The sequence below is a fragment of the Anastrepha obliqua genome, chromosome 1 (genome assembly GCF_027943255.1).
Source record: "Anastrepha obliqua isolate idAnaObli1 chromosome 1, idAnaObli1_1.0, whole genome shotgun sequence".
Classification (NCBI taxonomy): domain Eukaryota; kingdom Metazoa; phylum Arthropoda; class Insecta; order Diptera; family Tephritidae; genus Anastrepha; species Anastrepha obliqua.
Window position 1 is genome coordinate 16,419,958 of NC_072892.1, and position 18,654 is coordinate 16,438,611.

At 35.8% G+C, this 18,654-nt stretch overlaps 1 protein-coding gene across 2 annotated transcripts in view; it reads left to right on the forward strand.

The window, feature by feature from the left end:
- Positions 1-18,654, forward strand: part of LOC129253366 (peptidoglycan-recognition protein LB) — a 66,509-nt gene that overhangs the window by 32,640 nt on the left and 15,215 nt on the right. Inside the window, exon 1 of one of the 2 annotated variants that reach the window (XM_054891713.1) lies at positions 13,344-13,667. The exons of the other annotated variant lie outside the window; for it this stretch is intronic. Within the exon in view, the coding sequence (XP_054747688.1) occupies positions 13,610-13,667 (58 nt within the window). The 5' untranslated portion in view covers positions 13,344-13,609. Of the gene's footprint in view, positions 1-13,343; positions 13,668-18,654 lie in introns of those variants that run through there. 2 annotated transcript variants of the gene reach the window in all.

The window sequence follows — 18,654 nt, forward strand, 5'->3', positions numbered from 1 at the left end:
TGTATCTTAATGATAAGTACGTTTGCGTAACGCGTCTCGTCTCCAAAAAATAGAATCGCATTTTGGGTACTTTGCTATATCTCCTATATTCCTCCGACCTACCATCGGCAAATCCGCAAGTAACTGCAACAATTGCGGATGCCATTGCCATACTAGCAGTCGATCACACTATAGAAAACGCAATAAGCTGTAAGAAGTTGTTAACCTTCCCAATGGAGAATAAAGCTAAGCAAAAGCAAGTCCGCACTTTTTCCTAAAAAAACCCTACTTACGTCGACGAGATGGATTATTGAGATATGGTGAAGTGTTTCATGGAGTTTAAAGCGGTTCATATAATGGTTGATCATTTTCCTCATTCTTGTTGCCCATCTGCACAGAGGCTGGTAAAAATATCGAAACATTTAAGACAAATTCACACGAATTTTATCGAAATAATCACCCCTGGTGGCGAGAGATGCGTCTATAAATAATACATCGCAATGAATTAATAATCATTACAATAACGCTTCTTAAACGAGCCAAAAGCTCCCAAGCACTATAACAGAGATCCAAATCGAGACTTTTATAACTTCTTCTTTTTTAATTTTTCCGGCAGGCCAAACGGTCAATAAGGAGTATTGCATGAGCTTACTAAAGCGACTGAGGGAAACTATTCGTCGCTAGTGGCTGGAATTCCGGAGTATCTACCAGTCCATGACTTTGAGAGTCCATAACTTTGAGATTCCATACTTTGAGAATTTTATAAAATCAAACTTTCTGGACCGTGCATTTCAAAAGCGACGACAGGAATCCGTTTATGTCTCACAATGGTTTCACAGCACTCAGGTGCAACTAATGAAGGCTATGAAAATTTAGTCAGTGAAGTGAAACTTGAAAATTGAACAGGTCGAGCCAAGAAGCACCAAAAGATTTGGTGGCTCCTAAAACACTCAGGCTAAAAAGCCCATTGTATTTAGAGCTCTGGAAAGAGGGTAGATAGTCAAGGAGGGAAGGAGAAAAGTATCAGAGAAAGTGATAGGAATGAATAGAGACAGATATAAAGGTAGTCATGTGAGAATTTTCCAGATTCCTTGACAAATCTCTAAATATCCTCCAGTTTTAGAGAACGAATATGACTCATTCTCGCGACATCGAAACCCAAAACTTGTAGCCATGCTCTAGAAAAGGCAGGGCACTCACAGACAAAGTGCTCCGGCTCCTCCAAGCAAGACAGGCACTTCGGGTACTTAATGATTCCAATGCTGGGCATATGCTGACCACATGGGTTGTGCCCTGTAATAATAGCGACCATCAACCAAACGTCTTTCCTTCCAAGTTTTAGTAGAATGTTTGTTAGTTTTTTGTTCAAGACACTTTGCAGTTCTGCGGCGTTCTAGACCGGACCATCGCTCTTTGTGTAAATTGCCTACATAATCACTGATTCAATTCATGATGCCTGCGGAACTAATTCCAATTATTGGCTCTGGCCCCTATGGGGGCACCGCTGATCCACGGTTGGCCAATTCATCGGCTCATTCGTTTTCTTGAACACCGGAGTGTCCTGGAACCCATATAAGTACAAGCCTGTTCCGTCTTGCGATAGAATTAAGCTTCTTCTTACATTCTTGAACGATCTGAGGTTTGCTTCGCGTTCTTCACGGCCTTCAGTGCAGCCTAACTGGCACTGAAAACTCCAATCTGTTTCCCGCTCCATCTCTCGATTATCCATTCGGCTACTTTGAGGATGACAAAAATCTTCGTTTGGAAAACAGTTGCCATTTCCCCCATAGCATAGTGATACTTATTACTATCGTTTAAGTACCATCCGGCTCCAGACCTTATTTCGTTCTTGGACCCATCGGTAAAGAAAATATCCGTCAATCCACCCTGAATACATTCCGGATTGCTCCATTGCGTGAGCATCATCGTGACATCAAACAACGGGTATCAGGTCGTCTTTAGCCGCCAGAAACAGTGGATACTGCTCAGATAGCAACTTAAAGATTTCTCTGTGTCTCGAAGTTCCGTATTCGTGCCAGAAACCATATGTCAGTGAAGTACTCACATAAAGTATGAAAATTCACTACCAGTATGAAGACCGCTCACAATGTGGCGATTTGAACTAGCTCCCGGGATCATGTGTTAAAACCTCAAGACTTCTTTGGGTGTTTTGCACAAGAAAGTTGAATGCCATCAACGCCAGACAAATTTTTAAACTGAAGTGCGAAATTTTACGTCTTCATAAAGAAGATATCATACAAAATTTGAAGAAAAAAAGCATCAACTAATACCATCAGTCAGCAGCCATTTAAGGAGCAATGAATTTCATACGCAACCTCCTTCTTTAATGTAGTAAAAATATCAGCGCTTTTTAAATAAACATTGTGTCTTCTTTTTCTTAAATTTCAGTATTGCGGCTCTTCATGAGACCCAGCCAGTTTTTGTAATTTTTTATTTTTTTGGTAAATATTTATTCCATATTTGCCTTTGTTTGTATAAAAACTTGCTCAAAGTGGGATAAAAACTTTTAGCAAACGCCGTTTTTAATTGGCCAATAAATAATTTACACACCAACAGACAAGCAACAATAATTTCCCGACCGGTTTTCTTTTGTCCATTTTTTCTATTGTACTTTTTCCTAATATTCAATAAAGCAATTTTTATGTGCGCGTGCGGATTTACACTTTTTTCAAACAACAGTTCGAGTGCAAGTTACACTCTCCAGTACGCAGTAAAAGTAATAACAATCAAATTTCGCATGCGCTTCCCGGACCTTTTCACCTCTCCTGCTCCTGCTCTGAGTGCAATTATTTTCCGCAACATTTTCGGTGCTTATTGCGACGACAACATAAAATGCAACAATAAAAATGCAAATACTGTAGAAATATTGTTTATTTCGGCAGTGACGATTTCGTAAATAAAATAACAGTAATAATTGTAACAATGTGTAAAATCGTAAAAAATGCGTGAAATGTAATAAAAATTTAAATAAAATGAAAAATGTATCCTGCTGTTGCTGCTGCTGGGCGAAGTAAACATTAACTTTACTCGTGCAATTTTTTGTATATTTGAAACTTTTATATTATGTTGCTGCATTTCACATTATAAATGCAGCAGATCTATAAATGATTGATGAGCATTCTCACCATTCCAATTCATTGGGAACTATTTATTTATTTTTCAATTCATTTGTTTTTAGAGTAAAATATTTTCAGTAACCACACATTGATTTTCACATTTATTTTCAAACAAAATGCAGTGATAAAACTCACTTTATCATAAAAATTAAGCAAAACTGCAGTAACGTCGAAGAAATGAGGGAAACAGCGAGACTTTGTAAGGTCCTTCATCTAGACCGCTCAGTAAGGCTGGATTCCATTCGAAAACCTGATGATTCATACACCATTTCCAAATCGTAACCGTTTAATGCTCTACTCGAAACTCATTTTCCGGGTAGTAGAACTCTCTTTGAAGTAGAGAGTGGGATGAAAAGTAACGGTAGCAACGGTGTAACCTCTAGGTACAGCTGGCATATTGCTAGTCAGATAGTGACAAAAGAATCGATAAGGTTCTCCTTGTCTTTCTTTGAGAACTTTAAGTCCCCTGGACCTGACGGAATATATCCAGCAATGCTTAAAAAGGGAGGAGACAGGCTGATTGAGGCTTGAAAAGGATCTTCACAGCCTGACTTGCATTTGGTTATACACCATCCCAATGGCGACGCGTAAGAGTAGTATTTATTCCGAAACCAGGAAAAGATGACTATTCCCTAGCAAAAAGTTTTAGACCAATCAGTTTGACATTGTTCGTGTTGAAAAGTCTAGAACGAGTGATGGAGAAACATATTCGAGTGGGAGTATTGCCGAGAAGTCCACTTAGTGGAGCGATTAAGTAGACAATCTACATAAAGAGCGATGGTCCGGTCTAAAACGCTGCAGAACTGCAAAGTGTTTTGTGACAAGTCCGAACAGAAAACTGTCAAACCTTCTACTAAAACTTGGAAGGAAAGACGTTCGGTTGATGGTCGGTATCAGTACAAGACACAACCCTTGGGGTCAGCATATGACCACCATTGAATCATTGATGACCCAATGTGCCTGTCATGATTGGAGGAGGCGGATAGCACTGAGCACTTTCTCTGTGAGTGTCCTGCCTTTGCTAGAGCACGGCTACAAGTTTTGGGTTCCGATGTCGTGAGAATGAGTAAAATTCATTCTCTAAAACTTGAGGATATTTACACATTTGCCAAAGAATCTGGAAAGTTCTCACAGGACTAACTACCTCTGTCTCTGTCTCTATTCTTTCCTATCTCTTTCTCTGATACTTTTCTCCTTCCCTCCTTGACTATCTACCCTCTTTCCAGAGCTCTAAATACAATGGGCTTTTTAGCCTGAGTATTTTAGGAGCCATCAAATCTCCTGATGCTCCTTGGCTCGACCTTTTCAAATTTCAAATGGTAGAAAAATATAGAAATTTTTTGTTTATAAATTTTGAAAACCTAATTTACTAGGTTTCTGCTATTTAATCTAGAGTTCACTAGGTACACACAGAAGTCTGTTGTGAAGCTCGAAAGAAGATTTGCCGAAGCCTTACGAGCTACGGGCAATAGGAGCAATCGTTTTAAGTAGTATAAAATAAGGCGCCTTCGATTCGCTAATGATTTTCATGTGGTCAATAGATGAACCAACTGGTATAAATAAACAAGCATTAGTAGCACTGGCAAAAAGCTACCAAAAATTACATTTGTTTGGAATCACTTTCTGAGGATTAGTAAGTCCGTGATTATACAGCGAAAAATTTGATGGTTCAACTCGTCTCTCTAACAACACACTTTGTGTACTCGTTCTTCTCATTGTTGTTATTCAGTGTAGACCAATAGCAAGGTGTGTGTGAAGACGACGAGCAACACCAAAAGAGAAGTCGCAAAGTTGACGCAAAAAAAATTATCGCTGTAGGAACGCGTTCCAATGAAGCATGGCTAATATCAGAACAGAGATTTGCCAGCATTAGTATATATAATAGTAAGGTATACCAGTTTTATGAGGTGTAATCATACAGATGCACCGCTACATCTTGCTCGATAATTTTGTTGTTGCTCTCACATGCAAATTTTTCGTAAAGCGCGTAGAAGCCAAACATAGCAACCAGAGAAGTGGTGAATCGAAGACGACGTTACTAACAAATTCAAGCGGGTGCTGGAATTCGAGTGAAAAGAATATGAAATTCGACCTTCTTTGTGAATTATCCTAAAAATTAAATTTACAGCTGTCAAATTAAGCAAAACAAATAAAAAACAGAGTAAAAAAAACCAAAATATTTAAAAATTTGTGAATTATCGGCGCTTGTGTTTATTTTAATAAAAAATAAAAGACTTGCAGAAGGAATGTTTGACAGAAAGACTAAGCGACCATTCCAATCCTCTAGATTTGATGATTTTCTGTTAATAAATTTTATTTGCCATGTTTTTCGATCCAGAATTTGTTTGTTGCGTTTTTTGTTTTTTTTTTTTTAATATACTTAATTCGCACACTGACTGTTTATGCTTAAAATAATAAAAAAAACTAAAATATAAATAAAAATTAAAAAGCAATAAAAAAAATAAATAAAAATGATAATAAAAAATATATGAAAACAAACTTAAAAAAAAAAAATTAAAAATATAAACAAAAAATAAATATATAAGCAAATTTTAAAATATATATATAAAAAAAATAAAAATAATAAAAAAAAATATAAAAAATTAAAACAAAAAAATTAAAAATTAAAAATTAAAAAAAAATTAATAAAATATATAATACAATATAAAAAAATTTAAATATATAAACAAAATTTAAATATATAAGCAAATTTTAAAATATATATAAAAATATTCAATACATTTTTTAAAATGACGAATAATTTTAACTAGAATAGAAGTCCGTGTTTTCATTTTCTGTCTGTTTTCTAAAACAAGTACAAAATTAAAAATTTAATATTAATTAAAAAAAAAATAAATAAAACTAGTAAAAAATTAAAAAAAAAACATAAAATAAAAAAGATATAAATATAAAAAAATTAAAAAAAAATATTGTATATAAACAAATAAAAAATAAAAATAAATTGATTCAATACATTTTTTTAAATTCTTCATTGACGAATAATTTTAACGAGAATAGAATTCCGTGTTTTCATTTTCGGTTTTTTTTTTGTTTTGTTTTTTTTGTGCATTAAACAGTTTTCACCTCAACCACACACACACAGGCTCGATATTTCATCTTCAATGATGGACTTTCTTTAATTAAGCTCGTCGTTTCCAAAACACGGATGAAAACTTTGAAAATATCTCGCCCCTTACGAAAACCAAATTTTATGCTTGACCCGCGAAGACAATACCCTCGACGCCATCCACCAGACATCACAACGCGTCCATAAACACCTCCACTTATACTCGTAGAGATGCCGCAGCTATCACTCACTTTATATTGTTGTAGTTTAATTGAAAGTAAATGAATAATGATCAGCCATTAAAGTTCGAAAACTGTTTGTATCTCTACGCCAAACTACACAAAAAAGAAACAAATAAAAAAAATGAACGCCTTTAACAATTACGAGCGCATTACTTGGGGCTCATCATGAAATGTTAACAAATTAATTTCGTAACTTAAATTGATATTTCAACGTAACTATTGCCAAGTTAATGATGTGAATGATTGGCATGAGCGCAAAAATGTGGCAGCTATAATTGGCGGGCGTAGTGCCGTGGATGCTGCGTAAAGGCATAGGCAGGAGCATATCAGGCGAGATGATGAAGTGTAAAAACATTGACACATTGAATGATGTAGTTAAAAAGTTGATGAAACATGAAAATATGAGCAAAGTTTTTACTAGCTCGCCAGCGCGCACGCAGATGTTGATACAATAAGGGCTGAAATATATACATACAGCCAGCGTCAACAGAAAGTGTACGCCACATAATGATAAGTTTTGACTATTTATTTATTCATTTTGTATTTGTATTTCAATTAGTTTTTTATAAAAATATAGTTCATGCTACAACAAGAACAATATCAGGCAAAGTTTCGAATTTTGTATAAAATTTGTAACAATTCGGAAAATTTTCATCAAAATTTCAAATTTTTACTCAAATTTTTAGAAAAAATCCGGGTATGCAGTTTTGCAGATCACTGAATTTCTGTATATAAAGTGCAAATTTGAAGTGGTTCGAAAATCGCGTTAATTTTTGGCAATTTTTTCTGCTGACGGTGTTGGGTGTTTTCTTCCATATAAAGAAAAATATGGAGTAGGCGTTAAATGGAGAAAATGCACGAGAACGCAACCAAAAAAAAATTAATGTGATTTTAGACCCACTTGACACTTGCACTTCACGCAATTTAATGAGCTCTTAAATTGCATATTTCAACTTTTTTTAGTAATTCTGGTTAAAAAGTTCGAAATTTTAATGAAAATTTGCCGAATTTTTCCAAATTTTGTTCAAAGTTTGAAACTTATGAAACTTTGAAACTATGGTTGTTGTTGTAGTATGAAAATTGATTTTTTTTTTTTTTTTGAATAACTGAATTTAAAGATCAAATAAATAAATAGTCAAAACTTGTGTGTTATACACGTTTTTTTGACATTGACTGTAAGTAGGCCAGAACCGAGGTTCAAGGGCAATGAGTTGGAAAGTGCGTTTCACGTTTCATATTGAGGAAAAACATAAACGGAAGTGATGCCAAAAAATGAAAAATCTACACCAATAAAGGGTGTTCCAATAGCAGTTGTTATTTTGAAATGGATTGCGCTATCGAGAGATGATTAACAATTTTTAATGGCCGGAAGTGGATGATATTGATCTGGACAACGTTTATTTTCAACAAGACGACGCTATTGCCACACAAGCAACGAAACCGTTGATATTTTACGGGAAAAGTTTCCGGACCGTGTTATCTCTCGAAGAGGTGCTCACAATTTGCCACCGAGATCTTGTGATTTAACACCTTGTGACTTTTTTCTTTGGGAGCATGTGAAAGGGAAGGTCTACGCCAACATCCCAGGCTCGATTCAAGAACTCAAAGATGGAATTCGTGAATTCGTGTGGCTATCGCGGACATGGGGCAGCCACTTTGCAATTCGGCTATGGGAAATTTCATGAAAAGGATATTGTCCTGTAAGCGTGGTCGTGGTGGTCATTTGCCTGATGTTATTTTCCACTATTAACAGCATACCTTCCTCTTTATAATGAAGTAAAAATTCGATTATTTATTTAAAAAAATAGAATTTTTCTTTGAATATCAAAATAATACCTCCTATTGGAAAACCCTTTATATCAGGTCAGTCCATAAGTTGGTGCATTTTTTAAAGGTGGTCTTAAAATTAATAAAAAATATGTTTCAAGTATTTATTAATAAATAATATATTTTCGTTCATTATTTACAATGTCTTCCCAACGTTTAGGTAAATTTTTAATTCCCTGCTCAAAAAATTGGTTGCCCTTGGAGCCAAAATACGCTTCGATATCCCTTTTTATAGCTTCTTTTAAGGAGTAATTCCTGTTATTCATATGGGATTGAAGTTCATGGAAAAGGTGATAATCTCAAGGTGCTCCCATCCGAGCTCGTTCAGCTTGCCTAATGTTTGCCTTGCGGTATGAGGTCTTGCGTTGTCGTGGTGAAACAAAACTTTGCGTCTATTCACTAAAGACGGTCGATTTTTTTTAAGTGCCTCATTCAGGTTTGATAGCTGATGGGAATAATAATCAGCAGTTATCGTCTGGTTTGGTTCCAGAAGTTCATAATAAACAATACCGGCCATATCCCACCAAATAGACAGGGGTATCTTCTTGGGGTGAAGGCCATCTCTAGGGGTCGGTTCTGGTGTTTCATCTTTATCTAACCATTGGCGTTTGTGAACAGGATTATTGTAAAGAACCCATTTTTCATCACCAGTAACGATACGGTTAAAAAAACTTTCATTTTCAAGCCGTTGCAGCAGCTGAGAACACACATTCACTCTCTGCTGAAGGTTGGCGACGGAAAGTCTATGCGGAACCCATTTTCCCAGCTTTGAAACCTTTCCCAAGTGAACCAGGTGCCTATGAACTGTTCTATGCGATTAATTTAACCTCTGAGCTATCATATCGACTGTCAAATTTGGCTCAGCTTCCACGAGTTTGAGCAAGGCGTCGGAGTTAAAGATTTCAGGACGACCAGCGCGCGGGGCAGCCTCCACATCGCCGTTATCACTTCGGAATTTTGAAAACCACTTTTGCGCAGTCCTTGCACTCACGGTATTCTCTCCGTGAACAGTGTTTATTTCTGCAGCAGCAGTTGTTGCATTTTTACCACTTTTATAAAAAGAAATACAAAATATGCCTCTTATACGCGTTCGAAGATTCCATTTTATTTTTTAACAACGCGTGCTTCTATCCACGATTAAAATCACTTATTGAAAGAAAATATAAATAGTTCCGTTATATTCTGCGAATAATTGTTTGTATGCAAAAATCGTACAAAAGTGAGATCATGGGTAAAATACGCACGAACTAATGGACTGACCTGATATCATACGAACATACAAATTTAACATTTACTTTAACTTTACCAAGCTGACCAATAAGTCACAAGTACTGCTAGGAATTAAAAGTCACAACCTCTTCCACCACATCAACTAACTTACTAAATTTAGGCAACTACAAAAAAACAATATTTGTTGTATAATTGTTAAGTATTATCGCACTCTCAGCCCCAATTAGTAAATTGGGTCATTATCGAATTTCAAAATGTCTGCTTGAATCCAGCCAAATTAGTACCATCAATTCGCATTTGTTGCGTTCAATAACCCCTAGAGGTAAATTAAAACAGAATTGTTTCCAAAATGAAACAGTTTTATTTTCACGCGCAAACAGCCATGAATAGTACACACACAAAAAAAAACAAAGCAATACTAAAAACCATGTTCACTTTATCAAATGACCTCTTTATCAAACTCCCGCTGTCAAATTACCACCAACTGTTTTTTTTTTTGTTTTTTTTTGATGACATACAAACTCATTTAATGGCTCAAAGGGGCTAAATAACTATGTGACTGATTGACTAAATGACTAAATGACAGACTGCAACACTGAAATTTACGGAAATGTTTAGTCCCTTGTGCATTTATCAGCGCAAAAATAAAACAAAAACGAGAAAAAATTACAATAAGCACATCAATACGAGTATCAAAGCAAAAAAAAACAAAAAAATACAAACGAGTTCATGTGTTATTCCCCTAACGATGGGCACACAAATGGCTAAACAACTGACAAATTTTATCGCAAAAATCACACTTGAATGCGAAAAATAAAATGTTTAGTGTTGAAATGTGAATTTAATGATTGCATGGAAGCGGCAACAAAAAACGGCTGCAAACTACTACAGAAAATTAAAAATAATACAAATAAACAGTGAAAATAATTTAATTACCCAACTGGCAAAGCAAAGCTAGTGGTATTAACCAACAGAATATTAGGTGAAGTGAAAAGTACTGAATTTTTGCTGCTAAATAACTTTACTGAGCCCTCTTCCGCGATGTGCACATGGCATTAGGTCACACCAAACGGAGATTTAAAGGTGATATTTCGCTTCAAAAACGTACTTTCACATTTTGTGTTTTGGTGAAACCGATTGTGGTTTACAATATTCCAAAATGGTGTTAAAAAATTAAAATTTTTATACATTTTGCAGTACTACCACGACTAAGGTGAAAAATTGAAGCAAGCGGCCCACGAAAAGTATGCGGTTATGGACAAAAATATATTAACGAATGTAATGGCAAAATAGTGGCTCCAATGATTCCATTCTTATAATAGAGGCGTCGAAGATGTGGTACTCTTTGTCAAGCCAATTGTTGAAAATGTTAATAAAGTCAGCGAAATCAGATTGTCGGGTGGGTAAGTTGCTATCTCTTGCACAGGAATTGAAGATTAGTCAGAACCCGTTGTATAAGAAAACATTTCTATAAAGATATGTTAATTTCGCCATCGAAGTAAAACGAAGAAATGTTGACAACTTTTTTCTGAGCCCATTATACTATAAATGTATGTAGGTATATTTAAATTTGCGTTTGTTTGACTTGAAATTCGAGTACTCAAAACCTTGTATAATATTAATATGTAACTTTTTTTGAAATTAGCTGATTATAGTACAGGCAGTTGATTACCATTTGAAAGTTTTGTCAAACATTTCCCGAAGAAAATTTTACGTTTAGAATGCTAATATACCTGCATATTTTCCAGTGTCTTTATTTTGAGCCAGAATTGTTTGCAAAGAGTTTGCTTTTTTGATATGGAAAAAACTTTCAACTCAGTCAGGGAAAAATATTATCAGAAATCAACGAGCGAATTTGAGGTAGCCCAAACTCGCACTTTATTGCACTAAAATTGAATGAGCTATAAAACTGCGTAGCCACATTATTTTTAACCTTCCGCTGGGCACCCGGGTCTGGCCAACTTTCCTGGTCAAAAAGTTTGGAATGATGAAATTTTGTTGATTTTTTATAGATTTTGTACAAAGTTTAAAACTTTTATTTCCATATATGATCTTTATTATAGAATGAGTTATATTTATATATCAAAAAAATTGTAATTATAAAAAAAGCCAAGTACGCAAAATTGGTATCTAATATTTATTATTTTGACTATAAGTACATAAAACACCCAAACCACTTGGTTGTTGTTAAAGTGGTTGAGAATAATCCTAATTAGTGACCAGCACCGTTTTACTACCACTGTCTTCGTGGGATGATGTCTCGTTTTTTTGTTTCTTTTTTTCTTGTTTAGATTCTCAGTTAAATCCATTTTGTGAGATGCAAATATACACTTGGTATTCGATTCGTATTTCTTAAGATAAATTTTATCTAAAAAATTATACATAACATTCAAACAGCACTGCTTAAAGTACGAAAAATCCATTTTACTGGCTGGATTTGGATAGACTGCGAAGTCATATTTCAAAAGTTATGCACTTGCTAAAAAGAGAATAGATGTGAGTATCAACACCATCGAACGACGACTGAGGGAGGCGAACATATCCTACCGTCCCACATCATCAAAACTACTGCTCTCAGAAAAACACATTGAGAAACAACAAAACAAGAAAATGGGATCATAGTAATGGACTGGCCTTCCCAATTCCCAGACGCTAACCCCATTGAAAATGTGTGGGAAACAATGAAAACGCATCTTGCCGGAAGGCCTGTCCACGATTTAAAGCAACTCTTGCGTCAAGTTCGCAAAATATGGTCCTCTTTTTCGACGAGCTACGCAGAAAAGCTTCAAAGCATGCCAAAAGCAGGCTATACTCGACAACGATGGATTCTACAGGGCTTATTGAGTCAGATTAGACCGTAGATTTAGTCTGCACAGTTGGTAGCTGTAAAACTTCCGCACCGATAACTTAAAAAGCATACAAATATATTCGCCTGAAGTCAATATTTACAAACGTATAAAAGTATTTTATTTCAATGAATGTATTGCACAAACGGCGACCACCGCAGTTACACCAAAAAACATTGTCAGACGGGCAATTGCACTCACGACATTTTCGCCATTCGCTCGTATCAATTTCGTTAACCATAATTTAGATCTACTCAAGAGCCACTTCACCTACGCCACTTCTCAATTCCACTTTAATACTTGCAAGCTCTGCAAGTAAAATATATGAATCGAAATGTCGGGGGATTTTTTCGCAAGTAGACAAATACTATATGTATTTAGAGAAAACCAATTAATTCAATAAATACAACGACTCGTGAGCGTACTCAGGAATGCACAACAATAACACTTGTCTGCTTGGATCTTTGCTCTTTTTTTTTGTTTCTTTTTTTTTTTTTTTTTTTTTTTTTTTTTGAATATCAAAATGCTTCTCTTTTCGTTCGCGGAAAATATTTTTAAGTATAAAGGTTTTATTTTAAGACTTTCTTGCTGCTATCAACTGTTGCAATATTACCTACTTTTATGCTCGACGCGAACTCGATTATACAGCGTTAAGTAATGGCTGAAACATATTTTGAAGCGATTTTTTTTTTTTTGTACTTGACGATGCATTGTAATTTATTCTGATGGCCAAAAATATCTAGAAAAATTAAAACAATTCGACATCGTAAAGCTTAAGACTTCCCTGCTTCAGTCATCTGCCTCACTTAGCTGAGCAGCTCATTCATGCTGTTGTTTACGGCAGATCGCGACCATTAATAAATTTTTACATATGGATATATACTTATACATACGTATATATATCCATTCATGCGTACGTCGTTATTCATGAATCGTCTGAGCGCCGCTTTGGGTGACAGCTCAAGTTCGAGAGCGCTGATGTCAGAAACTGCCAAACTGGCGCGGCCTACGGAGGTGCAAATACTGAATCGCGCTCAATTATAACAAGAAAAAAAATTAAAAATAAATAAAAACGCAGTTTATATAAAAGCGGAACGAATAAGACTGTTATAAGAAACGTAAACATTGTTTTAAGTGAAATGGTTTAGCTAAAGGCAGAGCGAAAAGCATAACTTAGTTGCCGGTTTTTTTTTTGGTGTTTTCTGTTTTTTATGTGTAAGTGAATGTCTTTCGAAAAATACCAGCTTATCCGCAATTTTATCATCAAGTTTTCAAGTGTTGATGTGCTTCCATTGGCGTTTGGCGATATTAGCGATAATGTCAATGCAAAATGAAACAGGTGGGCATTCTAGCTGCTAAAAACATTCATAATTGGCTGCACTCTAGACGAGTTGTAAGCGAAAGTGTTTAACTAATTTATTTGATTAAAAAAGTGATTATTCTATCATTAAAAGTGAAGTAAAATAAATAAAAAAACAGGTGATGGAAAAAATACTTCAAAAAATTTTAGAAAATTTTATTTTTAATTATGTAAGTAAATAGACATGCATTGGCTTCCAAAGTGTTCATAAAAACTGACTTTTAGGTATGAGTGATTCAAAAAGCAAATAAAAAATTAAAATCAGTAAAATTATATCCGGAGAAGGAGCTCGGCCAAACACCCAAAAAGTGTGAACGCGCCAATTATATATTGTATATGTACATAGAACTAAAATTAAAATTCTCATGCTCCTTAATTGCCGCTCGGGCCGTGCCTAATTTTGTGAAATTTATTTGTGATCGGCTGAAGTTAAAAAATTACTTTAACATTTTAATGAAAATCTATGTAAAGGGTGGTTAAATTTCAAGGGCCGATGTAGAATGTGAACCACACCTAAACGTCAAGTTCTTTTCTGCATTTCATTCGACATTTTTCAATTTCAGACTAACTCAATTTGAACCATGGGAAGATACACAATCGAGCAACGCGTTAAAGTTATTCAGGCTTATTATGAAAACGGGCGTTCAAATCAAAATGCATATCGCAAACTTCGTGATTTTTTCGGTCAATTTAATCGTCCAAATGTGCGTACAATCGGAAAAATTGTGCAAAAGTTTGAGCAAACCGGGTCTGTAGGAGATGTGAAAACCAGTGCATGGTCGTACAGCTCGTACTGCAGAAAATATTGCTGCTGTTCGCGATAGTGTGGTTGAAGAGCCGTCCACCTCAACTCGCCGTCGTGCCCAACAATTGCACCTCTCAACCTCTTCGTTGATGAGCATTATGCATAAAGATTTACATTTACACGCTTACAAGGTGCAATTGACTTAAGAACTAAAACCTCTTGACCATTTCAAGCGTCGTCAATGGTCAGAATGGTGGCAGGAAATGGCAATTTTCGAAAAAAATCATCTTCAGGATGAGGCACATTTTCACCACAGTGCATTCGTCAATAAGCAGAACTGTCGCATTTGCGCGAATGATAATCCAAGAGTGATTGCCCAAAAACCAAAGTACCCACAAAGAGTGACTGTTTGGTGCGGTTTATGGGCCGGCGGCATCATTGGACCGTATTTTTTCCAAACAGAGGCCGGTCGGGCAGTTACTGTGAATAGTATTCACTATCGTGAGATGATAACGAACTTTTTATGGCCCGAATTGGAAGATATGGATGTGGACGATATGTGGTTTCAACAGGACGGTGCCACTTATCACACAGCTTACAAAACAATGGCTCCGTTGCGCGAATATTTGATGGCCGAAGAATCTCACGTCGCGGCGATGTCGATTGGCCGCCAAGATCACGTGATTTGAAACCGTTGGACTTCTTTCTTTCGGGTTATTTGAATGAAAAGGTGTACGTCGATAAGCCAGCAACAATTCAAGAGCTAAAGGATGAGATAATTCGGCACATAAACGGCATAGAACCTCAATTATGATTCAGCGTCATCGAAAATTTGAACCATCGGATGGAGGTGTGCCACCGAAGCCGCGGTGGCCATTTAGCCATTATTTTGTTCCATACGTAATTGCGCCATACCAATATTATAACATTAAAGAGAAATTACAATAACTTCCTAAAAAAATTGTATTTCATTCAAAATCAACACCGGCCCTTGAAACTGAACCGCCCTTTATATCAAGCATTCCATTGACTGATTTTTTGTCTGCATGGCAAGTAATCACAGCCGAAGAAATAAATATATGATTAAAAAAATGTTTTTCTAGCGTAAAAGATGGACGGATGGATTATTATTATCAAATTATTTTATTTTTTTTTTTTGTATTGAAAAAAAAGGACAATTATAGATTTCGAAGCTCGTATGCATTCATACAAGTTTTTAAAATTAATAATGATAGATATTCATTTGTATGTGGTTTTTATTTCGTAGGTTAATATAACAAATACAAATAATAATTCAAGGATATTTTCACACCTAGAATTAGATTCGAAACAAGAGGAACTTATTTGATTGAGGATTTTTGATTTTATTAAAAATGGTAAAATATTTAAATTATCAAAATTTAATTAATAACACTGTGTCCACCACGATTGGTAATGGCTTCTGGTATTCGACTTGCGATAGAATTGATAATCCTACGACAAGTTTCTGTGGGATTGGAACTGGGGTACTTTGATTTTTTGCTAAGTCCTTCATATTTTTTGCTGTTTCCTTGACGATTCGCTTTATTAGATCTCCCCAAAGGTTTTCAATGGGGTTCAGGTCGAGTAACTGACTTGGCCAATCCATAACTTTAACATTATTTTGTAAAAACCATTCATGTACTTACATTGAGTAGTGTATATATAGTGTATATAGTGTATATATATATATATATCGAAGTGCCATATTCTACTCAGCCCATTGTCGCATTACCTCTAGAGTATATTCTTGTACATACAGGGTCCGGCACTCGAGGTGTTACCAATTAAAAAGGCCGTAAATTTAGTTTGGAAAATTACCTTTATTCAATTCGAAGTAAAAAATATGTGAAAATAATACAAAATTAAGAATAAATTTACTTTTGCTCGATATGATCGCCGTTTGCCTTCACTATGGCCTTGAGACGGTCCAGAAACGAATCCACGAATCGCAAGCTGCCCGAATGTGAGTTGCAGGTATTTTGGTCCACTCGCGGCCAATGGCTTTTTTCAGCTCCTCGAGACTGGTGAATCTTTTAGCTCGGCCCTTGCTCTTCAAAATGGCCCAAAGAGAATAATCCATCGGATTCGTATCTGGTGAATTTGAGAGCCATTGTATGGGCGTTATGAAGGTCGGAACGTTGTTTTTTAGCCAAACGTCCATGGTCAGCCACCGAAATGTTGGTCTGCCCACAGCTTCAAAGCAATTTCCGGAATACTTTCCTGATAATATTTCGCATTTACCTTGACGCCAGGTTCGAAGAAAACGATTGGAGAGCGCCCATCTGCGATTACAGCGCCTCAAACCATTACCTGGTAGCCAATATATGACTCGAATTCTCGTATGAACCGTCGGTCAAATAAACCATATCGTTTTGGAAGTTTACGAATTGCTCAATTTGAAAATTTTTCTCCTCAGAAAACACAATGTTCTGAAATTGTTCGCTTTCGGCCAAGCAAAGACACTCCTTCGCTCTCTCACTTGACTGACTTGTTGCTGCTTTGGTGTGAGATCAAGCGCCTTTTGGATCTTGTGAGGCTTAACTTTGAGTAGATTTTTCGGTATGCGACGGATGCTGTGGTCAGGTATTTTCAGTTCTTTCGCCATTTGATTGGCACTTCGTCGGGGACTTCGCTCAAGTCGCTTCTTCACTGTTTCAACCATTTCACATGGAGGTCCATGACGTTTCGCGATGCTACCAGTATAATTGTAACGAGTAATGGTGAGATAAACAAAATCGTTATTTACTTTAAGGTGCTCAAGCTCAAGATCAGCCGCTGCTTGTGATTTTTCCAGCCAAATATAATGCAATCGCGCTATTACGTTTGAAATCCATTACTGATTTTCTTTTTTCCCGTTTACTCTGGGCAAAATACTTCCGCGTGCTTGTAAACAATACTCTGGACTGTCATTTGGCCAACTAACAAACAGCTGCACGAGCGGTCTGAAGTTGGTTACACTTCGAGTGCCGGACCCTGTATAACCTCGATACGCGCCATTAGTGCCACCGCTCTGACTTTGCGTGGACTTTCCAAACGACCCTGGTATATAATATTGGATGTGTTTTCATTTCTTTGCTTCACTTCTATTTCTGAGATGAGAAGAATGTGAAATTTGCTATGGAAAGTTCATCTTCAACGTTGCTGAAGTTGACGAATCGCTGAGTTAATCATTACCTGGACTTGAACTTTCACTCGAAAATGTCGTAGATATTCGGGAAGTTTTTGCTTTTTGGTAACGGGGTTTTTCCCGCATATAAAATTTCGCCCATGCACTTGTACGGAAGAAAACATCTCACAGAAAATGGTCACAAGACTTTCAATTGGGTGAATTTGGTGGCCTAATTGCCACAGAAATTAGAAATTGCATGAAATTAGTTTTATTATTATTTGGCTATGCAAAAATGTATAAGCACTGCTTTATGCTATTGTAAAAACAACAACTCTTATTTTTCAATCAACTTTCTTAGGATGAGAGACAAAAGATTCATCCTTTTCATGCCGGATTTTAATCATTTTTATACGGCTCTCCAGCGAAATTGAGCTCATTTCAGTGCGTGTTCAGTAAAGTGACTACAAAATGCTTTTAATGGTGCTGGGCATTTTCTGCCATAAATTCGATAAATTCCAGCATGGACTTTGTATGGAAGAAAAGCGTGAAAGTTCAGGTAGCTTTTGTCGTTCACTATGTAGCCCCTCCGCCTGTTTTTGCTGCTATGCATCGTGATGTTGTTCCACAAATGGATTAAATAAATACGCTTAATTAGAAAAAACAATATCCTCACCGTACTTGACCATCGTTCAGACCCTCAAGATATGCCAATGAAAGCAAAAAAAATCGAAATTTTTTAGTATTTTTAATCAACTAATTTGCATTTAATTACTTAACTTAATTGCAAAGTGCATGAGAAATTAAATTTAAAAAAAGTCCATTTGTTTTAAATCAACAAATCCGTTTGTTGTTGTTATTATTATTTTACAAAAAGCTGTTGCAAATTGATTACTGTTTTTATGCGCGAAATTTACCTTTTAAAATGTTTCAGAATTTGTATCTTAACTCTAATCTATGTAAATAAAATGTCCAGTTTTAACGCATAAAAAATATCAAATTTTTTTCTCTTAAATGGTTTTTCTATCCTCTACGAATATGTGGAGAAAAACGCTCAATTTTTTTGCCGTACACTCACATAGTGTTGAGTTCAT